At 40.3% G+C, this 25,350-nt stretch overlaps 1 protein-coding gene across 1 annotated transcript in view; it reads right to left on the bottom strand.

Moving 5' to 3' along the window:
- The window catches only part of EFCAB6 (EF-hand calcium binding domain 6), a 242,863-nt gene that overhangs the window by 195,270 nt on the left and 22,243 nt on the right, over nt 1–25,350 (bottom strand). The window contains 3 exon segments of the mRNA XM_060113119.1: nt 2,570–2,658; nt 12,706–12,917; nt 20,357–20,502. Coding sequence (XP_059969102.1) covers nt 2,570–2,658; nt 12,706–12,917; nt 20,357–20,495 — 440 coding nt within the window. The 5' untranslated portion in view covers nt 20,496–20,502.

Here is a 25,350-nt window from a genome sequence, read left to right as displayed (position 1 = left end):
TTGGCTCACGGGCCCAGCCGCTCCGTGGCATGTGGGATCCTCCCAGACCGGGGCACCTGCATCGGCAGGCAGACTCTCAACCACTGTGCCACCAGGGAAGCCCCTCCCATGTCTCTTATACCTGTTCTCCATGTTTGGTATCTTTCTGTCTTTCTGTGCTGCATTCTGGATAATATCTTCAGATCTATTTTCCACTCCACTAATGCTCTTTTCACTGAATCCACTGTTTTCACCCATCCGCTGAATTTTATTCTATAATGATTGTATCTTTCAATACCAAGAGTTCCATTTTGTACTTCTTCAATTGCCTCTTGTTTTGCACTCATATATTGAATCCATTCTTTCATTTCTTTAAAGATATTAAAACACTACTTTTAGATTCTGTATCTGATAGTTCCAATATCCCACGTGTTTGGAGATCTGATTCCACTGGATATGATTTCCATTTGTTTGCGGTCCTCATTCTTTGTCTCTTCATATGTTTTCAAGGTTTTTTTGTGTGACACTTTATCTGTGGTTTTCTTTAAGGGCTATGTTGTAGATGTATTCCTCCACAGAAGGGCACACCCAGTCCAGGACCAGTTTTAAGTAAATTCCCAGCCTGAGACTTTTCAGACCACACAGGTAGCATTATTTTAGACACAGATTTTCATGAATTGACTTGTGATTACAATTTTTCCCCTATTCACCCAATGCCAGCATTGAAACTGGTAGGTTTCCTTGTGCCCTTCTGCCATGCAGGTCTATATTTTGTAGATTATCCTTATAAGAGGGTATAGGGGTCCCAACTGTGCCTGTACTGGTCTTCCCTTAGGTTTCTCCACCTTGGGCAGACCCTGCAGGTTTTGACTCTTGTCCCCTTCACTCCAAATAGCCAACAAAACTGAAACACAAATTCACCAAGATTTGGCCAATACCTTCAGGGTAAAAACTGGCTTTATAGAAAGCTCCCTTCTCTGGATTCCAATTTTTACTGCATGTTTAGCCTCTGAGAATTACCTTCTTGCCAGCTCAGTAATGTATTAAAATATTTTACCTTTTATCCATCATTTTATTTGTTTTCAGTGGCAGTGTTTTTCATGGAGGTAGCCTACCATAGTACTAGAAAGAGAAGTTTCTATTCACTGTAATTCATGGTCTTCAACAATAAAGAGAATTTAGCTTCATGTGTAAGTCAGAAATCTTTCAAATTTAGTTTAAATATTTAGTCTTTTATGTTTAAGGAAGTAACTTATGATACTTTTCATCTCAAATTATTAGCTTTTCCAACTGTTGAGTTGTAGCATTTCCAACTGTTGAGTTTTTCAGCAAAGAATATTCAAATTAGATTACTTATTCCACAAATGCGGATGGTTTTAAGTCAAGAGCATGAATATAGAGCCTATAAAATGATCAGTGGTCCTTCTGAATGAGCCGGGAAGTTATCCTAGTTCATCATTTATGGAACATCAACTGATCAGAGCACAAAGAAGTCCCACATCGTGGAGCAGATAATACCTTGTCATTCTTGTTGGAGCTGCTGCACTAATTCTTTTATTTTTTTAATTGTGGTAACAAAAAACCACGTAAGTTACCATCTTAACCATTTTTAATATACAGCTCAGTAATATTAATATATTCACACTGTTGTGCAACAGATCTCTGGGACTTGCTCACCTTACAAAACTGAAACTCTACATCCAGTGAACATCAACTCCCCCTCCCCGCTCCACACTGCTGCACTAAGTCTTACAGCTCAGCTGCATCCAGGATGGATGCAATCACGAAAGCTGTAATACCAAAATTTGCTAATATTTCAGAACCAAATTTAATTGTTTTATAATTGTTTACACAATTCCTGAGAAAATGAAGCTTACCCATTTAGAGTCAGATAATCTGAGTAAACAATTTTTTTTACTAAAACAATATTTCCTACATCATACACTAGAATCACAGAACTTTACAGCTGATAGAGACATTAAAGTTCAGACTTTAACTCTCTCGTTTTGCACATAAAGCAAATGAGCTTCATGCTCATGCTACAATTATGAAATAAAGAGGAGCTCGTACAAAGATCTTTTTAAAAATATTTCATTTCTAGCTACCAAAATATTATCACTATCCAATGAAAGACATTAAAAATGTATAAAGACAAATTAAAAATTTGGCATCTTAATACTTCTACTTCAAAGTTTAAATTCCTTATTTCCAGGGAATTCCCTGGCGGTCCAGTGGTTAGGACTCAGCGCTTTCACTGCTGGGGCCTGGGTTCAATCCCTGGTCGGGGTACTAAGATCCCGCAAGCCACATGGCACAGCCAAAAAATAATAATTTTTATTCCTTATTTCCAAATCTGAAATTCATTGCGTATGAAATATGTTAGTCTGGTTCTAATTTGCTATGTTTCCATTTTTAATACAATATTATTTCTCTTATTCTGAAATATATCTCATTTAGACATTAGAATCTTCTCTGAATAAAATTTTTGACTGAGGATTATATCTGTTGACATGATTATCTCTAATGGCCTTGTGTCCTATTTCTTATCATTTCAAGTTTCACATTTGCATATGAGGAAAAAAAAACTTACCTCTTTATAACATTTATATTCAGGTCAATTCCACCAAATCTGGACAGGAATACAAGGTACGGAACGGCACCAGAGCTGGTGAGGGGGATCTAAGCCCAAACAAGAAGAATAACAGCCCATTAGAGAATTCAGATCCAAGTAGTGGACAGCACAGCAGGTTTCATGACGTAAGGCAGGACATTCTTAGTGGGATAGGCATTCCAGTAACATTCACAGCTATTCAATCCTGGTGTCTGAGTTGACATGCACCCTCAGCAAACTAAGCACAAGCAGCATGAATGCCAGAATGCCAGTCTGTGCTCAGTTAAAAGCCAACAAGTTGTCTACAAAATTATCTAAAACCTAGGTCTATCTAAAAGATAAGTAAAATTAATAGAAATATATTCTAATATATATTTTACATATGTATATGTATTTTTATATATGTGTATATGTATAAATATATATATCTATTTCCCAAAAGTCTGAGGCCACAGCATAATTAACCCTCTGAGTGTCATGTGTACTTACTGTACATTCATATAATTTCAAGGTAGAAAAATCATTTTCAAATCTAAAATTCTATAAAGGACATCATTGGGTCAAGTAGGTTAATATGGACTATAGGTTAAATTAAAGTATTATTATCTCAATGTTTAGTTTACTGAAGTTGTTAACTGTACTGTGATTCTGTAAGAGAATAGTTCTTATTCTTAAGGAAATACACACTATAGTATTTAGAATTAAAGAACCATTAATATAAGCAACATCCTCTTAAACAGTCCAGAAAAAAATTATGTACACATTGTGTATTTCATAGATATTATTTGCACATATGTATGAATGAAAGATCACGGGAGAAGCAAACGAGGCTAAATGTTCACAACTGTCAAATCTGGGTAAAGGGTATATGGCTACTGTTTGTACCACTCTTTTTTTTTTTTTTTTTTTTGCTGTACGCGGGCCTCTCACTGCTGTGGCCTCTCCCGTTGCGGAGCACAGGCTCGGGACACACAGGCTCCGCGGCCATGGCTCGCGGGCCCAGCCGCTCCGCGGCATGTGGGATCTTCCGGGATCGGGGCACGAACCCGTGTCCTCTGCATCGGCAGGCGGACTCTCAACCACTGCGCCACCAGGGAAGCCCTGTACCACTCTTATCCTTACAAATTTTCTGGAGGTTTGAAATTACTTTTAAATAAAATGTCAAAAATTTTTTAAAGTGAAAATAATTATTTCCCCCCAAAAAAGCATTATGAAATTAAAATTAAAATAAATATATAATCAATATAAATATATTTTATTAAGCTTCATGCAAATACACAAAGTACAATTTCCCATACAGGTGAATGGCTCCCAAGCCTATACAACCAAGTTTGATATTTACTTAGTCCTTAAAATTCCAGCCTCAAAGCCTAGCACGGTTATCTCAGTCTTCCCCAAAGGACAAATTTCTCCTTGCTATTAAAAACATATATAACTAGGAAATGGGCCCAGAGGGAGAATGGCTCACAGGGTAGGCCTTTGTGAAGCCTTTTCCTAGAAAGGACACCCAGGACTGGGATTTCTGATAGGGTATTTTTTACTAGATATAATTTGGGTAGACGCTTCAAAGGTTCCCTAGTTTTACAGAAGAAGGGCAAGAACAGATTAAACGTGCTGTTTCCCAGACTGGATGCCCTCCTAGTCTTGGTAGTGATAAGAGTTAATATGGAAGGGAAGAAACTTACATTTGCAGAGCTCAAACTTTATAAATGGGTACAGGCACTGCTCTTGGTTTTAACTCATTTAGCCCCAAACTACCTTCTGAGGAGGTTGAAATTTTCCACATTTCACAGAGCAGAAGTGTGACCTCCCTGCAATGGCACTGCTATTAAGTCATTTAGTCACAGAAATGTGTGACTCCAGAGCCCAAGTTCATCTCACTACACTAACCACCCTGCCTTAAAATCCATCGATCTATTGAAGCTGGGACCTCCCTGGTAGCACAGTGGTTAAGAATCCACCTGCTAATGCAGGAGACACGGGTTCGATCCCTGGTCCAGGAAGATCCCACATGCCGTGGAGCAACTAAGCCTGTGCACCACAATTACTGAACCTGCACTCTAGAGCCTACGAGCCACAAGTACTGAGCCCGCATGCTGCAACTACTGAAGCCCGTGCATCTAGAGCCCGTGCTCCGCAACAAGAGAAGCCACCGCAAAGAGAAGCCCGCACACCACAATGAAGAGTAGCCCCCGCTAGCCGCAACTGGAGAAAGCCTGGGTGCAGCAACTAAGACCCAACACAGCCCAAAATAAATAATAAATAAATAAATAAAAATTTTTAAAAATCTATTGAAGCTTTTGTCACATTTCATATTGCTACTTATGGTCTAATGAAAATTCTAATGTGGCAAATACACATTTGCAATGACTGGTCTCCAAAACTAAGCGCTTAGACAACCCAAATCACCTCTCCAGTATTTGCTATTCTGGCAAAAATGTTGGAGAATGAAAACCATCCACTGATGAATCACTGAAAGCAATTCTTAGACTGGGGCTGGGGGAGTGTAGTTTGCAAATCCACATCCAGTATGTTGATAAGTACCTTCAAAGACTTCTCTTTCCCCAACCCAGCACAACCACCAGAATCAGAACGGAACTTAGTTCTCCTTCTCTGGAATCTATTTACCAATTCAGCTTCTTTTAAAATGTTTCTATTAATATTCAGAGACTGAAGCCACATTTTTTTATTGTATGTTTAAAAAAATTTTTTTTACATCTTTATTAGAGTATAACTGCTTTACAATGGTGCGGTAGTTTCTGCTTTATAACAAAGTGAATCAGTGATACATATACATATGTTCCCATATCTCTTCCCTCTTGCGTCTCCCTCCCTCCCACCCCCTCTAGGTGGTCGCAAACCACCTAGCTGATGTCCCTGTGCTATGCGGCTGCTTCCCACTAGCTATCTATTTTACGTTTGGTAGGGTATATATGTCCATGCCACTCTCTCACTTTGTCACAGCTTACCCTTCCCCCTCCCCATATCCTCAAGTCCATGCTCTAGTAGGTCTGTGTCTTTATTCCTGTCTTACCCCTAGGTACTTCATGACCTTTTTTTTTTTTTCTTAGATTCCATATGTATGTGTTAGCATACTGTATTTGTTTTTCTCTTTCTGACTTATTTCACTCTGTATGACAGACTCTAGGTCCATCCACCTCACTACAAATAACTCAATTTCGTTTCTTTTTATGGCCGAATAATATTCCATTGTATATATATACAATTTCATTTCTTTTTATGGCTGAGTAATATTCCATTGTATATATATACCACATCTTCTTTATCCATTCATCTGTCGATGGACACTAAGGTTGCTTCCATGTCCTGGCTATTGTAAACAGAGCAATAAACATTGTGGTACATGTCTCTTTTTGAATTATGGTTTTCTCAGGGTATATGCCCAGTAGTGGGATTGCTGGGTCGTATGGTAGTTCTATTTGTAGTTTTTTGTTTTGGGTTTTTTTGGGTTTTTTTTGTGGTACGCAGGCCTCTCACTGTTGTGGCCTCTCCCGTTGCGGAGAACAGGCTCCGGACACGCAGGCTCAGTGGCCATGGCTCATAGGCCTAGCCACTCCGCGGCATGTGGGATCTTCCCAGACCGGGGCATGAACCCGTGTCTCCTGCATTGGCAGGCAGACTCTCAACCACTGCGCCACCAGGGAAGCCCCTCATTGTAGTTTTGATTTGCATTTCTCTAATGATTAATGATGTTGAGCATTCTTTCATGTGCTTGTTGGCAATCTGTATATCTTCTTTGGAGAAATGTCTATTTAGGTCTTCTGCCCATTTTTGGATTGGGTTATTTGTTTTTCTGTTATTGAGCTGCATGAGCTGCTTGTAAATTTTGGAGATTAATCCTTTGTCAGTTGCTTCATTTGCAAATATTTTCTCCCATTCTGAGGGCTGTCTTTTGGTCTTGTTTATGGTTTCCTTTGCTGTGCAAAAGCTTTTAAGTTTCACTAGGTCCCGTTTGTTTATTTCCATTTCTCTAGGAGGTGGGTCAGAAAGGATCTTCCTGTGATTTATGTCATAGAGCATTCTGCCTATGTTTTCCTCTAAGAGTTTGATAGTGTCTGGCCTTACATTTAGGTCTTTAATCCATTTTGAGTTTATTTTTGTGTACAGTGTTAGGGAGTGTTCTAATTTCATACTTTTACATGTACCTGTCCAGTTTTCCAAGCACCACTTATTGAAGAGGCTGTCTTTTCTCCACTGTATATTCTTGCCTCCTTTATCAAGATAAGGTGACCATATGTGTGTGGGTTTATCTCTGGGCTTTCTATCCTGTTCCATTGATCTATATTTCTGTTTTTGTGTCAGTACCATACTGTCTTGATTACTGTAGCTTTGTAGTATAGTCTGAAGTCAGGGAGCCTGATTCCTCCAGCTCCATTTTTCGTTCTCAAGATTGCTTTGGCTATTCGCGGTCTTTTGTGTTTCCATACAAATTGTGAAATTTTTTGTTCTAGTTCTGTGAAAAATGCCATTGGTAGTTTGATAGGGATTGCATTGAATCTGTAGATTGCTTTGGGTAGTAGAGTCATTTTCACAATGCTGATTCTTCCAATCCAAGAACATGGTATATCTCTCCATCTATTTGTATCATCTTTAGATATTTTATTCTTTTTGTTGCAATGGTAAATGGGAGTGTTTTCTTAATTTCACTTTCAGATTTTTCATCATTAGTGTAAAAGAATGCCAGAGATTTCTGTGCATTAATTTTGTATCCTGCTACTTTACCAAATTCATTGATTAGCTCTAGTAGTTTTCTGGTAGCACCTTTAGGATTCTCTATGTATAGTATCATGTCATCTGCAAACAGTGACAGCTTTACTTCTACTTTTCCGATTTGGATTCCTTTTATTTCTTTTTCTTCTCTGATTGCTGTGGCTAAAACTTCCAAAACTATGTTGAATAATAGTGGTGAGAGTGGACAACCTTGTCTTGTTCCTGATCTTAGTGGAAATGCTTTCAGTTTCTCTGGAATCTATTTAACAATTCAACCTCTTTTAAAATATTTATATTAATATTCAGAAACTGAAGCCACATTTTTTAAAAACTCATTTTACTATTAATGTAACTAAGGTATAGGGCAGGTTACAAGCAATGCCTCCTCATCACTCTTGCCCTGATCAATCATCAAAACACCCTGACGTTCAAACATTCTTGACATGGTTCTTGAAATAAAATTAAAGCTAAAGTAAATTCACTATAACTGGAAAATTCTTTCCTAATTTTAAGGGTGAGATTCCCATGAAATATTTTACCTGTTTTATATATTTCCAGTTAAGCTTATATTAACTATTGAAAAAGAAAGTTTGTATCACCACCTGGATTAGTCATGAAAAGATCTAGAAAAGGGACACACACTGTGAACTCCAGGGATTAGGAAGAGACCCCCTGCCCTTCATTCCCAATGAAATTGGCCTCCTGAAAAGGCACCACACTGCAGTCTCCTTGGTTTATACAGGAGGGGGTCACAGGAGCTCAAGGTTCTAGAAAAATGTCCTGATTATAAGATAGACTATCAGAACCTGTTTTTAAAGTCTCTGAAGTTCTACAGTTCTCAGTGACTTCTTTTAAAAACAGATGTAGCTTTTAAAAAACGGATACACATTTCACATTTTCTGTACTTTTCCTATTCCTGCACAGCTGATTAGCTTGGGAAGGCTGTCAAAATTTTAAATTAAGATTAGACCATGAATATAGGGAGACATCAGCAGGAAATAATATTTTAACTTTCCATTTGGTATAAAGAAAGGAACAGTTAAATCAAGGTTATGAGGAAACATGTGATATTTGTGAGGACAAAGGTTCTTTAAAAGCAAGAGAACATTACCATATGACACAGCAATTCCACTCCTAGGTATGTACCCAAGAGAAGTGAAAACATATGTCCACATAAAAATTTGTACATGAAATTTCACAGCAGCATTGTTCACAAAAGCCAAAAAGTGAAAATAACCCAAAGATCCATCAACTAATGATAAAGTGCAGTGTATCCATGCAGTGGAATATTATTCAGCCATAATGAGGAATGAAATACTGATTCATGCTATAACATGGATGCTTAGCATAACTAAACATTATGCTTAGTGAAAGGAGCCAGTTACAAAAGATCATATATTATATTATTCCATTTTATGAACTCTCCAGAATAGGCAATCTATTGTGACTTAGGGTATCAATAGATTAATGGATGTCAGGGATTAGGGGAAGGGGAGTGGGGAGTGACTGCTAATGAATATAAAGTTTCTTTTGGGGGTGCTAAAATGTTCTGGAATTAGATGGTGGTGATGGTTGCACAACTCTGTGAATATATGAAAAACCAGGAACTTGTCCATTTTTAAATGGTGAATTTTATGATATGTAAATTATATCTTTATAAAGCTTTTATTTAAAATGCAGATACAATAAAAGGTGATATGTAAAAGAATCTATATATACTATTTGTGAAATTCTGGAAGTGAATAAAGGGGATACATTTTTTAAAAGAAGAAGAGAAAAGCTCTTCATCATTCCTCCCCTTCCCTCCTTCCCTGTCTGTTCCCTCACAATTCAGTCCTACAGTCATTAGATGGGGCAGACAAAAGTGGTGTCTGCAACATGGGGGAGCCGTGCTCCACAGCAGGGTTGGAGGAAGAGGGCATCCACCTCGGGGTGGAGGTGCTGGACATGGGAGGTGAGTCACATGCCAGGGAGGCTGATCAAATAAGTGAATATACTCAGAACACAGAAGCCAAGTGGCTCATTGTCTGAAATGGTAGCTACAAACATAGAAAGTGAGAAAATTACAATGAACCCTGAGGTACTGGGCTAGAATTGGCGGTATTGGTGTGAACTCACAGTTTTCAATATATAGATTGATATAGAAATACATGTAGATGTAAATATATGTAAATGTGTATATATGTTTATATATGGAATATATCCCCTAGGGCTCTGCCCACTTAGAGGGCCTGGAGCAAAAAGCAGCTCTGGTATACTCAGATCCCAGATTCTGGATACTTTGTTCCATTAAAAGGAACCAGAGCTCTTTGGAGAAATGGATGATTCTGGGACCGAGGCAATAAAAGTACAGATGAGTTTATAATGTCTTGTATCAGAAAGTAAGGAAGTGCTCAAAGAATGATGGGGACATGTCAAAAGGACACAGAAACCAGCATGAAGGGGCTCCTACTGGCTATATTAGGGCCAACTGAAACATCAAAATAAATAATGAAAATAATGGATCATAACCCACTTCATAAAACAGGAAATCTTGAGTCCCTGCAAACATATAAACAATAAATGAATATACGAAAGTTTGGTGAGGAATGGCATATCTACATAGTTTCAAAGTTTCTCCCACAAAATGCTTATTAATTACAAAGTAGATAAAGAGCACTCCACCAGGAAAAAGACAGGTGGGTCTGATAGATTCCACCTTAATCAAGTGACTGCAGTGAACATCAGCAGTAATGGGACAGACTGAAATCACCTGTAAACTAATAAAAGCGTTGAGAAGAGCACAGCATCATTTCTGTGACATTCCTGCCAAAGATGCAAGCCTGAATCTAGTCATCAGGAAACATCCGATAACTCAAGTCAGGGACACTCTACAAAATAACAGGTCTGCAATCTTCTAAGTGTTATGGTCTTCAAGACTAAGGAAAGACTGAAGAAGTGTTCTAGACTATAGGAGACTTGCCAAACGCACTGCATGACTGTGACCTGGGGCCTGGGGCTGAGATGGCTGACATGAGTTGGCATTACTATCCTTACCACGATGGCTGGATTGTGGGTATATAAAACAGGGCTCTGGTTTTAAGGAAACATACACTGAAATATCTGAGGTAATGGAGCAGCTTACCCCCAAATCGTTTACGAAAGAGAAAATTGTTCTTTGCACTATACTTCCAACTTGTCTGTGACTTTGTAATTGCTTTTTTAAAAACAATAAAGCAGAAGAACTTCTGGCAGAGAAAGCTCTCAAAAGACTAACCTCCCACAGACAACATCCATAAACTCTGTCGAAATAGAAAAAATAGCTATCTAAAGGTTCTGAAGAGTGAAAGAAGGCAGGCAGATTTTGGAGGAACTTAAAACTTTAGAAGAAGGGACAAGTACGGAGGGAGTTTCCTGTTCTCAGTGGCTTTGAACCTAAGATCAGGCCACAGTCAGTGCCCAGCACAAAGCAGGTAAACTCTGCCCCCTAAAAAAACCCACTGTCTTTCTGGCCCGAAGAGCCAGCACACTGAACCCAAAACAACCACACCCGTTAAAAATGTGACAGGAACCTGAAAGAGGAGGAGCACCACTTTCTGTGTATGCACTCTGTCCACATTTCCAGCTGGTGCTTGAACCACGCGTGTGTAGGTCAGACTCAAGAGTCCCAGCAAAAGACCGAAAAGCTGAAGCAAGATATGAATGACAGGGCTTCCCTGGTGGCGCAGTGGTTGAGTGTCCGCCTGCCGATGCAGGGGACACGGGTTCGTGCCCCTGTCCAGGAAGATCCCACATGCCGTGGAGCGGCTAGGCCCATGAGCCATGGCCGCTGAGCCTGCGCATCCGGAGCCTGTGCTCCGCAACAGGAGAGGCCACAACAGTGAGAGGCCCGCGTACCGCAAAAAATAAAAATAAAAATAAAAATAAAAGATGTGAGCGACTGCCCACTGCAGGTGAGGGAGAATTTGCAAGTTAATTGCCTGTCAAAGCAAAAGTATCAAAAGTCTCAGAGGAATATAACAGAATCCAGAGTCTCCACAGCACAGCATTCATGACGTTTAGCACTGCACTGTTTAATGAACAGCCAGAGCCATATGTGACTCCTGAGCACTGGAAACGTGGCTAGGGTAACTGATGAACTGAACTGTTTGTTAAATTTAATGTTAATTAATTTAAATTCTAAAATTAACTTTGCTTTGGGAAAACTTTTAAGTTTGGAATGACCGGGTATATGAATCTAATATTTCAACAGCAAATTTTATGAAATCTAAATACAGATAAAGTATTTCCAATGGAAATTTAGTGTCAGCACTGAGGTCTTCTCTAAGTGTAAAGTACATACCAGGCTCTGTAGACTTAGTACACAGAAAAGAATGTAAAATATCTTATTACCAATTTTAAATAGTGATTACATGTTGAAATGAGATAATATTTTAGATATATTTATTTGGTCAAATAAAAATATTATTAAAATTAATTTCACCTATTTCTTTTTATTTTTGTAATGTAGCTACTAGAAAATTTAAAATTACTTATGTGACAAATTATATTTCTATTGAATAGCACTAGTCTGGGACATTATCCAAATATGCTCAAAAATGAAGAACCAGAGAAATGTGACCCTTCTCAAAGGAAAAAAAAATCAAAGCAGGCCAACCCTGAGATGATCCAGATGTTAGAATTACCAGCTAAGGACTTTTAAGCAGCTATTTAAACTACGCTCAATGTAGTCAAAGAAATATGCTCATAATTGAAAGAAAAACCAAGAAATCTAAGCAGATAAATAGAAATTATGAAAAAGAACCAAATGAAAATTCTAGAACTGAAAAATATAATGTCTAAAATTAAAAATTCACTGAATGGACTTCATAGCAGAACGGAGATGCTAAGAAAGAGTCAGTGAATTTGAAGACATATCAATGGAAATTATGCAATCTGAAAGATAGACAGGAAAAATATTTTATAAAATGAACAGAGCCTCAGGGGTCTGGAGGACAATACCAAAATGTCCGAGAGAGCAGAGGAAGAGGTAGAAAAAAATATTTGAAGAAATAATAGCTGAAAACTGTCTGATTGCTCTGCATTGGGTTGAGCACACAGTAGATGCTCAATAACCACTTCAGGTAAGAACAAACGCAAATACTAAGTTTCAAAGTACATGTTGACCAAATACTCTTTATATGGAAGCCTTAAAAAGTAAACTAATATGACTATAATAGTGCTACACACAAAATATGACCCAAGCACATGATAATTGTCCCAAAGCTGCCAGAATTTAATTGATTTGTGACAAACAAAACTCTATTTGGGACAGTGGGGAAAAGCCAGACGAGGTTACATGCTCCTGTAATATACTGCATCCCCTCCTCCATAATGGGTGATTCTGAGTCTTTTCTGCACTGTACCTGAGCCAGCACATCTTGAAACTGCTCTCTCGTGAGAGGCAGCAGGAAGGTTGTGATGACTCTTCCCAGTTCATCCTTTGTCACTGTCATGTCGTTACTGATGTCGAGCAGGTGAAAGGCTTTCTTCAACTCATCTCCTTTATCAGTAATTTTTTGAAATAAAATCCGTTTAACATCTAAGGACGACAGTATTGGATTTGCAACAGCTGTGGCTATAAAAGAGAGACAGCTATTTATTAAACGCTCTCAAAGCTAAGACAATAAACAGCATTTCACTGTGTACTAGAATCCAACAAACTTCTGAACAGTATTTCTTCTACTATATCTAGGCTTACAAGTAGATGACCCGCAATTGCAAATCTGCAGTCATTTGTTGCACCTCTGAAATTTACATTTCAATCAATATAAAATAATAGTAGTAACATTAGGAAAAAAAAGCGAAGATAATCTTCCCTATAAAGGACCTATGTCACTACAAGTGAAAAACATGGATACTGAAATAAAACTTAGTTAAGAATCAATTTTATCTCAAATAAATCTTCAAAATATTATATTCACTTTTCATCCCCTTGCCAATTTTTGAGGGAAAAACATGTAATTCTTAAATCTACAACCTTTTCCTTTCAAAGACAAGGAAGAGGTGAGAATCACTGGATACTAAAGGATAATGAAGAATGTTTAGTTCTCTAATGAGCTTGCAGGGCACCTGCACTGGTGGGGAAAGGGGTCCCAGCTGTAATGGTTTAGGTTCCAGAGTCCCCATGTCGCCAAAGGGCAGCTGACACCCTACAGACACAGTAACTACAAATTAACTCACGGTGCCAATCAGTCTCATAAACATGAAGATGTGATTAGTCCCTTTCGATATTTTATAACCTACTAGGTAAAGAGGAGGCTAAGAACCATGGTAGCTTGGTAAATCTTTTATATCTGTTAATGAGATTGCAAAGGCTTGGTGACCATAGTTCATTTAGTACCTCTGTCTTACATAGTAAATTCTGGACACGTTAAATGTCTTGAACATAGACTCATTTTTGTCAAACTGTTCACAGCAGAAGCTAGGGGAGGATGACTCTAGTTATTTCCCTTTAAATGAGAATTTCTTATCAAGCTATGGAAGCTTCCTGGCATGAGGACAGTGACGGCTTTAGTCTTGGGGTGACCTGGGCCAGATGATGGATTCAAAGTGCCAACGTGGACCTTCCCAGAGGCAGTGAGGGATCTGCTCACAGCTGTAGGATGGCTGAGCAGTCTTCCACTTGAGGCGGTAACAGAGAACATACCAGCGCCCACACCTGCCGTGAAGACCTTACGGGTCCTAACCTTAGGAGAAGCAGCGTGGAGGGTCCTGGAGACCACTTCCATCCTTCCAGGGGCCGTGCTGGCCGTCACTGATACCCACCTTCCCTGATGCTTGCTCACCGTGCACACACGAGGCCTGTGCCCAGTGCTGGGGATGGCTCAGCTCACGATGCCCACGGCCTCCTCCAGGGAGGGGATTACTTAACTGAGATACATTGGAGATCCAGAACATAGAGTGGTTGGTTTGGGGTGACAGGATGAGGGTCTCAGGAAAATCTTCTTAGAGGACAGAGTGACACTTCCACTGCAATGTTGTGCTCCCTGAGAGCGAGAGGGGCTGGAAGTGGGGCTGCTGTGGAGGACAGCCAGGAGGGGACATGCAGAGCGGCCACCAACCAGGAGAGGAGACCGGGAAAGTCAGCAGGAACCAAGGCACAGCGGTCCTGTCCTCTGGCTTTGTGCTCTGGTTATGCGATGCTACAGCAGGACTGTCATCGAGAGGATAACACAACCCAATTTTCATTCTTAAACTTCACTTTGGTATCACATGGGAGAGAAACAGAAAGGGGAGGAGAGTGACAGTATAAGAGAAGCTGGGTAATTAGAGCCAGCTTAGACAGGTCTTAAGTGAGGTCTACACTAATGTGATGGTCAGCGAGTGAAAAGCCGGGATGAATAAAAGAGATGTTAAAATAGAGGCGGTAGAGTCTACAGAACCTTATGATTGGATGTGTCGGGTAAGGCAGGAGAAGAGGCTGAAGTTTGTGCACCTGGCGTGGGTGGCTGGGTGAGCGGTGAGAAAACAAACACGGACGATGTGGCCGATGCGATTTCCCAAGATGGCCACAACAAGATCCCCACCACACATGCTTCTCTTACGATATCGTATTAACTCTCTGCCCATCAGAAAGTGGGGCATATGTTCCTTCTCCTTAAATCTGGATGAGTCTGTGACTAGAGCAGAATTGACACTACGTGATTTCTAAGACACAGTCACAAAAAAGTACTACAGCTTCTGTCTGGTCCTCTTAAGATGCTCACACCAGTCCCCATGCTGCGAGGAAGTCAAGGAGTCACACAGAGAAGCCACGTGTAGGTGTCTGGCCAACGGTCCCAACTGAGCTTCCAGCCAAGAGCCAGCACCAACTGCTGGCCATTCGAGGGAGCCAGCCTCCAAGTGATTCCAGCCCCAGATGTCAAGTCGCCCCCAGCCTTGGCACCTCTCCCTCTGACATGCACAGAGCAGAGACAAGCCATCCCTGGGACCCGCTTATATTGCAGATCTGTGAACAAAATACACGGTTGTTGCAATTTCAAGCCTCTATGTTTGGTGGAGTTTGTTCATAGCAATGGACACCTGGAACAGAAGAGAAAAGTTTGCGGGAAAGCTAATGAGCTCAGTTTGGGGTATCTAAGTGGGGATGTCCATTTGAAAACTGAATCTAGAGGTCAGAGAGGGTGGGGCTGGGATGGGGGCATGAGAACTGGCTGTGTGGGAGCCTTAGGAAAGCAGGCAGGGAGAGAAGAGAGCCTTTCCAAACACTGACTTTTAAGGGTGTGGAATTTCATTTATTCAAAAAATATTTCTGAGCATCTGTCATACTTCAGCCACTGCTCCAGGCACTGAAGTTACTGACGTGAATAAGACAGGAAGCTCTGCTCTTGGAAAGCTTAGACTCTGGAGGGGGAAGCAAAACAAGAAACAGACAAATGAATGATGAGGTAACGGTAGATAGCGCCAAGTGCCGCAAAGGCAGCAGGACAAACCAACGAGGTGGGGGGCAGCCGGGGAGCTCAGGACGGGGGTCACAACGGAGCTGCTGTTTGTTACGGGTGGTGTTTCGGGATGTGGAACCAGATGTTCACCTAGGAGAAGACAGACAGGCAGAAGAGGGCTGGGCACAGAGCCTGGGGGAGAAGGGACTTAAATCTCCCACAAGAACTCCAAGGATGCTCAATGTGCAGGAGTGGCTGCCTGCATCCCTCTGAGTTTCCGACTGTCGCTTCGAACCTCAGAAGCAGCTGATTCACGTGGCGGAGCTGCAGGGCTCCACATCAGCTGGTCAAGAGTATTGCTCCCTCTGCCCACCCCGCCTGGAATTCCTCCTCCTGAACCCAGCGTCACAGAGGGACCCCTTTATGTCTTTATGTCTCCATCTTGAAATCTTTTTTCAGACTTTTCATGCGCATTTTCAGTTGCTTTCCAAGCAGCCCCATCTTGGCAATCAATAATTCTAATTTTGAAGTATCAGAAATATTGCTTTGAAACTATTTGAGTTTACTTGAGGGCAGACTTTTTATTTCACAAGCCTAATGCAACTTCTGGAATTTAAAATGAAAGCGGTAGCCAAACTTGCACAACCTGCTGGTGGGAGAGTACTAATTGATATATCTTTCTGGAGGGGAATTTGACAAAATTTTCTACATCCGTTTAGGATACAGAAAGTCACAGCAGATTGTCATTCTGACCCTGGCAATGAGAACAAGTAGGATAAGCTAAAAAAAGAGAGGGGTTTGAAACCCACCAAAGAACTGAGGGTACAAATAAACTAAACTCCAGAAAGGACCAGCCACTCCTCAGAGAGAAAACACCCATGACTCCTTTCACCCTTGCGGAGTCTTGGTAAAAGAAGCAGATTCATTCTACACAGGGGTATGGAGAAAACAAGCGATTGCTTAGTAGTCACATGGACCAATCCCATGGATTTGCATCCCAAGAGCCTCAGTCACAGAGCGAGTCTGCACCCGTCCTCGTGGGCCTTCACACATTGCATAGGAAGCACCCCAAAGCTGGGAGTGAGGCAGGAGAGCTGTGTGATATGCCCCGAGGGATGCAGGGTCTTCCCTAAGTGTCAGGCAGCTGCTCACCGTGCCTGAGTACAGATCAGCGGCAAACCCCTCTGAAGCATACGGGGCCCTCACCGAGTGCACCTCAGCAGCCCACTGCAATTGCAGGCAGGGTGGCAGGGCAGAGGGTGACTTCCTAAGGTGCACGAAGCTAGCAGCTGAGCTGGAGGACAAAGAGAGCTCCCCAGAAACCCTCCAAAAGTGGCAGGAGGGCTGGAAAGCAGAGAGCCCGCCACAGGATGCCAAGCTGGCAGCTGGACTGTGAAGCAGAGATGGCTGGAGTCTCAGCAGTGCTCAGATCACAAGGCCTGTTGAAGGGAAGCATTTGAAACAAGGGGTCACGTGAATCTAACCAAAACTGCAACCAAATCCAGACACAGCTCAACTGAGAAATTAAACTGAGCCAGCCCACCTCACCAGCAGCCTGAGCAGAAGGGGCACTCCTTTTTCTCGTGGTAAATATGATTTACTGTATCTCTACTCTTTTTTACACAAATGTCTGGTGTTAAATCCTTTTAAAATTGCAAGACAGGTAAACAAAGAAAAGGTGACCTGATCAAGAGCAAAAAAGAATCATCCAAAGACCCACAGAGAGAACAGATGTAGAAACGATCAGGTATTTAAACCAAGAATGACAAATATGTTAAAGAGATTAAGGGAAAACTGACAAAATGCTGAACACGTAGGGAATTTCAGCAGAGAAGTGGAAACTATTTTTTTAAAGCACATGAAAAAGCTAGAAATTAAAAATACAATATCAAAGCAAGAGCTCATTTAATTTGTTTAACAGTGAAACTGTACACAGTAGAAGAAAGGACTAGTGAATAGAAAGGCAGGTCGACAGAAATTATTCAAATTGAAACATAAACATAAAGCAAAAAACATCTTAAAAGGAAACAGGGTGTCTAATATCTGTGGCTCACAGATTCACCCATGAATTGTGCTTTCTTTAATATGAGTCATATAAGTACATATCTACACGTGTGTGTGCATGCATGACGTCCATGAGAGACAGGCCAGCCAAACACTTAATGGTGACCAAATCTGGAGAGAAAAGGGGTGCTAGGAGGCATTATATATATGTATGTATATACTTTTTATTTAAATATATTTGTTTTCTATATATATAATTTTTATTTAGAAAAGAAAAAAATAAGTCAGTACTTTAAAAAAAAACATAGACTTCCCTGGCGGCGCAGTGGTCGAGTCCACCTGCCAATGCAGGGGACACGGGTTCATGCCCCGGTCCAGGAAGATCCCACATGCCGCGGAGCGGCTGGGCCCGTGAGCCGTGGTCGCTGAGCCTGCGTGTCCGGAGACTGTGCTCCACAACGGGAGAGGCCACAGCAGTGAGAGGCCCGCATACCACAAAAAAAAAAAAAAAAAAAGAAACATAAATAAAAGGCAAATGACAAATGAAAAAAGAAACTGATGGTACATAAGGCAGATAAAGGATTAATATTTTTAATACAGAGAGCTCATACAAATAACTAAAAAGACCAACCCACAGTGGGTAAATGGGCAAAGGACATGAATAGGCGCTAACAAAAGAAAGACATAAACCTGATGAACTTGACAATCAAAGTTAACCTCACCATTAGAGAAATGCAGATTAAAATCACAACAGAATATTGTTTATGCATATCAAATGGACAAAATGTTAAGAGATAATATTCTGTGTTAGGATATTCAGAAACAAGTACTTTTAAATATTCCTTGTGGGGATGTGCAGTACAAGCTTACTAAAGGCAATTTGGTGGTGCTCACGAGCCTGAAGAGTGTCGACGCCCTTTAATCCAGTAATCCCACTTCACTCCATTCTTCTTTGTACTGTCAGAAAACTAGTTAAACTAAGATACATCCAAAGTATACTCTAGGCGTGGAGCTATTGGGCTGGAAGAGATTTATTATGGATGATAAATGTTTGTGTTGGAAATTGCCAGTTATCCCTCAACATCCATTCTCCCCTCTTTCCTGAGATTTGGACAGACACACGGCCCACCTGAAATAGTCTCTCTGGTAGATGCCTGTGGCCTCTCACTGATGCAGGTGAGCACAGGTGGCGAGCGTGACTTCTGACTAGAATGCCTTTCTTCCGGTCCATCCTTTCACTATGTCCCACTGAGTCCTTCCAGTTCCTCAGGCTGTGCACTCAGCGCTTTGTACGTGCTTCTGGACCAGCACTGGTATTGTTCTGCTGGAATTCCTCCTCTCCCTCTCAAGACTGTGGGATCCTCCAGGGCAGACCCTCTACCGGACCCGTCTCTTTATCCTCCATCCCTGTGACAGTTCTTGTCACATATTAGGGCTCAGAAAATGTTTGTGAAGGAAGGGAGTGAGGGAGGAATGAACAAATGAAAAGACACATTTTGGGGAAACTATAATGTCATATTTTATTGCTTTAAAACTGAGTGATCCAAATAAGTTAAAATTTTATGTCCACGCAAAAATCTGCATGCAAATGTCTATAGCAGCTTTATTGATAATTGCCAAGGCATGAGAGCAACCAAGATGTCCTTCAGTAGTGAATAAACTGTTGTACGTCCATACAAGAGAATATTATTCAGAGAAAAAAAGAAATGAACTATCACATCATGAAAAGACATGAAGGAGCCTTAAGTGCATATTGCTAAATGAAAGAAGCCAATGTGAAAATGCTATGGACTGTATGATTCCAACTAAATGACATTCTGGAAAAGGCAAAACTATGGAGACAGTAAGAAGACCAATGGTTGCCCGAGATTGCGGCGGGGAGGGATGAATAAGCAGAGCACAGAGGATTCTTAGGGCAGTGAAACTACTCTATATGAAGCAGTAACAGTAGACACATGTCATTATACAGTTATCAAAACCCAAAGAACGTACAACACGAAGAGTGTGAACTCTAATAATATGTCAGTAATGGCTCATCAATTCTAATGAATGTACCACACTAATGCCAATGCTGGTAATAAGGGAAACTGGGGATGGGGAGTGAAGAGATGTATGGGAATACTCTGTACTTTAGCTCAGTTTTTCTGTGAACCTAAAACTACTCAGGGAGCTCCCCGGCAGTCCAGTGGTTAGAACTCGGCACTCTCACTGCCATGGCCCAGGTTCTATCCCTGGTCAGGGAACTAAGACCCACAAGCCACACAGTACAGCCAAAAAAAAAAAAAAAAAAAAAAACTAGTCAAAAAATATAGTCTATTAACTAAGAAAAAACTGAGGAGTGAGGCAGTATACTAGATACCACAGTAGTTAATTCCATGGATCCTGGAATCACACTGTCTGGGTACAAATCTCAACCCTGCTACCTAAAAGCTATGCAACTTTTGGGCAAGTGGCTTGATAAACCTGCATCTCAGATTCCCCATAAAGAAAACTGGGACAATAACAGAATTTATTTCACAGCTTTACTGTGAGGATTAAATGTCATGTGAGGCCTTTGTACAGAGTCTAGTACATACTAAACATACATAATGATATCTACTGTTAGTATCATTTGCTCAGGAATACTCACATGAAGAAGGTCTGAACATATTTTGGAAACCATTCCTTGAATACACTCTACACGGTGAAGAGTGGGGTCTTAAATGCATGAATTTTTGTGTGTGAGGATACGAAGTATGCCAATCTGGTACAACTGCCATTTTGCACATTAAATCCCTGTGATATTAAAAAAAAAATAGGTTACATTATCTTCAAGCACATCCTACAAATGTGGCCAACCTCCTATCTATTCCTCTTCTGAGAGGGCAGCTGGAGACTGTAAAAACGCCGCTAGTCATGACCTTCTTGCCAATGTTTCAAGGACTATTCTTAAAGGGAACACAGAATTGTGATTTTAGACTCACTTTTATAGCAGATCCAATAATCTTCAAAAATGGGACAACAAAGAGGCACTTGGATAGGAAAACCCACCTGCACCCCAACTACCAGTGACTCATTTCTTGGGGGGTGGGCAGCAGGGGTGGAAAGTTTGGGTACTCTGAGCTCTCTTGAAGTGCCTCACTGCACATCCAACACACAGTCAGAGGCACAGCTGGGGAAAACAGCACCAGAAATCGTGGAGTAAGGACCTCTGAAAATCATCTCCAAAAAAGTAATGAGAACACTGGCAAAAACTGTCAGAATCAGCTGTTTCAGAACTCTGGAAATTAACCAAAGGTTTGCAGCAATCTGGGGAGTGCTTACTCATGAGAGATGCCAGAATCTTAGAACGCACACCAAGTTTTATGGCATTTTAACTTCTCCTATTCCCTTCTCCCCTCACCCCCAAATCTGCAATAGCCTTGAAACCAACATCCTACAATCACAGTGAAAGCCCAGCAGCCTGCCAGTCACTGGAAGGGAAAGAACAGGGTTGAAACTCCTTCAAAGCCCCATTATCAGAAAATTTTCATTATATGACTTACCTGATGGCTCCCTGAAAGACCCCTCTCACAAGGCTGTCTTTTTTTTTTTTTTTTTTGCGGTACGCGGGCCTCTCACTGTCATGACCTCTCCTGTTGCGGAGCACAGGCTCCGGACACGCAGGCTCAGTGGCCATGGCTCACGGGCCCAGCCGCTCTGTGGCATGTGGGATCTTCCTGGACCGGGGCAGGAACCTGTGTCCCCTGCATCAGCAGGCGGACTCTCAACCACTGCGCCACCAGGGAAGCCCCAAGGCTGTCTTTATTTGAACTGATTCAGAGCTTGCCCAGTGAGAACAAGCTATTGTCAAAAGGCATTTGTTGAAAAAAATTCAGGGGCAATTGTTTAAAATTTTAGCTGCCTGAGTGGGTAGATAACAGACAGAGCAAATAATAGCCTAAGCAAAAAGCTTAAACCAAAAAGCTGGGGAATGAGACGTCCGTAGGGGCTTTGAGAAGCTCCCACATATTCCTGGGAATCTAGAAGGCTGTGAGCATGTCTAGGGCTATGTGCTTGCCTAGGAAAGACCTGAGAAGGCCCTAAGCTCCCAGCTCTGGCTGACCTTGAGGCTCTGCACAAGCAAGAAGTGGAGGCTGAGGCTGTAAACTGCCTGGCTGAGTGCTGACAGAATGCTCCAACACACACCAAGAGCCCCTCGGCAAAGACTGGAAAACTGCTGTGTCCAGGCATTTAAGGAAAGCTCTGTCCCGTCACACACTGACCAATCAGCTAACCAGTCAGGGACTTCAGTGGCCACACATGACAAACAATACTGACCTTACAGAGTTAATTTAGAAAAGTCACTAAACAAACAAAACATGGAAAGGAGGGAGAATATGATTTTGAGAACTGCCACATTCTTAAAATGTCTACTTTTCAACAAAAATTTTATGAGACATGCAACAAAAAAAAAGTATGGCCCACACATACCTATCTTCAGAAACCTACAAGCAAGAAAAGAGTGGAATGAAACATTTAACCTGTCAAAAGGAAAAAAAATACCCCACCAACCTAGAATTCTGTATCCAGCAAAATAGCCTTCAGATTTAAAGACAAATAAAGACTTGATCATACAAACAAAAATTGAGGAAATATCACCAGCAGACCTGCTTGTAAGCAGACCTGCTTGTAAGAATTACTAAAGTAACTTCTTCAGAGAGAAGAAAAAATCATATGGGTCAGAAACTCAGACCTACATAAAGAAAGAAAGAGCATTAGAGAAAGAATAAATGAAGGCAAAATAAACATATATGCACCTAATAACAGAGCCCCAATATACATGAAATAAAAACTGGGGAACTGAAAGGAGAAACAGATACTTCAACAATAATAGCTGGACACTTCAGTGCTCACTTTCAGTACGGACATAACAATTAGCCAGAAGATTAACAAGGAAACAGAGCACCTGAACAACGCTTTAAACCAGTTAGACCTAACAGACATCTATAGAACACTCCACCCAACAACGGTAGAATACACCTTCTTCTCAAGTGGACGTGGAACATTCTCCAGGATAGACCATTTGTTAGGCCATAACACAAGTCTCAATAAATTTAAAAGGATTGAAAACATCAAAGTATATTCTCCAACCACATGGGAATGAAATCAGAATAAGTATCAAAAAAATGAGGTAATTCGCAAATATGTGGAAATTAAACAACACACTCTTAAATAACCAATGAGAAATTAGCAAATACTTTTAGATGAATGAAAATGAAGGCACAACATACCAGAACTTATGGGATGCAGCTAAAGCAGTGCTTAGAGTAAAAATTATAGCTGTAAATGTCTATATTAAAAAGGAAAATTTCAAATTAATAATTTAACCTTCTTCCTCAAGAAACTAGAAAAATAAGAGTAAACTAACCTCAAAGTGAGGAGAATGAAGGAAATAATAAAGATTAGAGCAGAAATAAATAAAATCAAATTTAGAAAAACAATAGAGAAAGCCAACAAAATTAAAAGTTAGCTCTTTAAAAGATCTGCAAACTGCCAAATTTTTAGCTAGACTGACCAGGAAAAAGTGAGAAACACTCAAACTACTAAAATCAAGAATGAAAGAGAAGACATTACTATTGACCTCACCAAAAAAAGGATTCTAAGGGAATACTATGAACAATTAATTGTATGCCAACAAATTAGATAACCTACATGAAATGGAAAATTCTTTAAATTTTGCAAGCTACTGAACCTGCACAAGCACTAAAAAGGAAACAAAAAATCTGAATAGACCTAAAACAAAAGACTGAATCAGCAGTCAAAAAACTTCTCGCAAAAAAACCCAGGACCAGGGGCTTCCCTGGTGGCGCCGAGGTTGAGAGTCCTCCTGCCGATGCAGGGGACACGGGTTCGTGCCCCGGTCCGGGAGGATCCCACATGCCGCGGAGCAGCTGGGCCTGCACGTCCAGAGCCTCTCCACAACAGGAGAGGCCACAGCAGTGAGAGGCCTGCGTACCGCAAAAAAAAAAAAAAAAAAAAAAAAAAAAAAAAAAAAAAAAAACCCAGGACCAGATGGGTTCGCTGGTGAATTCTACCAAGTATTTAAAGAAGAATAATTAAAACCAATTCTTCAAAAACTCTTCCAAAAAACAGAAAAGGAGAGAACACTTCCCAACACATTCTATGAGGCCAGTATGACATTGATACCAAAACCAGACAAAGACACCAAAAGAGAAAGCTAAAGGCTAACATTCCTTATGAATACAGGAATTATCCTCAACAAAGCACAAACATACTGAATCCAGCAACATTAAAAAGAATTAGACATCATGACCAAGTGCGATTTATCCCAGGAATGCAAGAATGGCTGAATATAGGTGGTCACAAGGCACTGAGCTGATCTCCCTGTGCTATGCGGCTGCTTCTCACTAGCTATCTAGTCTACCAAATGTAAATTAGATAGCTAATGGGAAGCAGACGCATAGCACAGGGAGATCAGCTCTGTGCTTTCTGACCACCTAGAGGGGTGGGATAGGGAGTGTGGAAGGGAGATGCAAGAGGGAGGGGATATGGGGATATATGTGTACATATAGCTGATTCACTTTGTTATACAGCAGAAACTAACACAACACTGTAAAGCGATTATACTCCAATAAAGATGTTTAAAAAAATAAAAAATTAAATTAAAATATATGCCCCTAAAAAAAAAAAAAAGAACGTAATACACACCACGTTAATAGAATCAAGAAAAAACACACGATCAACTCAACTGATGCAGAAAAAGCATTTCACAAAATCCTACACCCTTTCACGATAAAAACACTCAACAAACTAGAAATAGAAGCGAACTTCCTTGACCTGACAAAGGGCATCAGTGAAAACCAATAGCTAACATCATACGTAATGATAAAAGAATAAAGTATAAAAGTTTTCCCCTAAGATCAGGAACAAGACAAGGATGTCTATTCAACATTGTACTGAAGGTTCTAGCCAGCGCAACTAGGCAAGAAAATAAATAAAAGGTATCCAGATTGGAGACTAATAAGTGAGACTATCTCTATATGCTGATAATATGACTTTGTACATATAAAATCCTTGGGAACACACACACAAACACACACAAAAACACACAAACACACACAACTATTAGAAATAATAAACAAGTTCAGTAAGGTGTAGGATACAAGATCAATATACAAAAATCATTTAAAAATTAAAAATATATATATACAAAAATCAATTGTAGTTCTACACAACTGCAATGAACACATTGAAAAGAAAATTAAGAAAACAATTCCATGTACAATAGTATCAAAAAGAATAAAATACTTAAGAATAAACTTAACAAAAAGTACACAATTCGTACACTGAAACTACAAAATATTACTGAAAAGAAATTAAAGAAGATCTGAATAAACAGAAAGACATCCCATGTTTATGGATAAGATTATAATACTCCTCAAATTGATCGACAGATTCAATTTAATGCTCATCAAAATCTCAGCTGCCTTTTTTGCTGAAATTGACTAGTTTAGCCTAAAATTCACATAGAAATTTAAGAGATTCAGTATAGCCAAAACAATCTTTAAAAAATAAAAACAAAGTTACAGGACTTACACTTCCTGATTTCAAAATTTACTACAAAGCAACCGTAGTCAAGAC

Source organism: Mesoplodon densirostris, chromosome 11 (genome assembly GCF_025265405.1).
Source record: "Mesoplodon densirostris isolate mMesDen1 chromosome 11, mMesDen1 primary haplotype, whole genome shotgun sequence".
NCBI classification, from domain to species: domain Eukaryota; kingdom Metazoa; phylum Chordata; class Mammalia; order Artiodactyla; family Ziphiidae; genus Mesoplodon; species Mesoplodon densirostris.
Note: the sequence above shows the minus strand (reverse complement) of the source record. Positions and strands in the feature narration are given on the sequence as shown.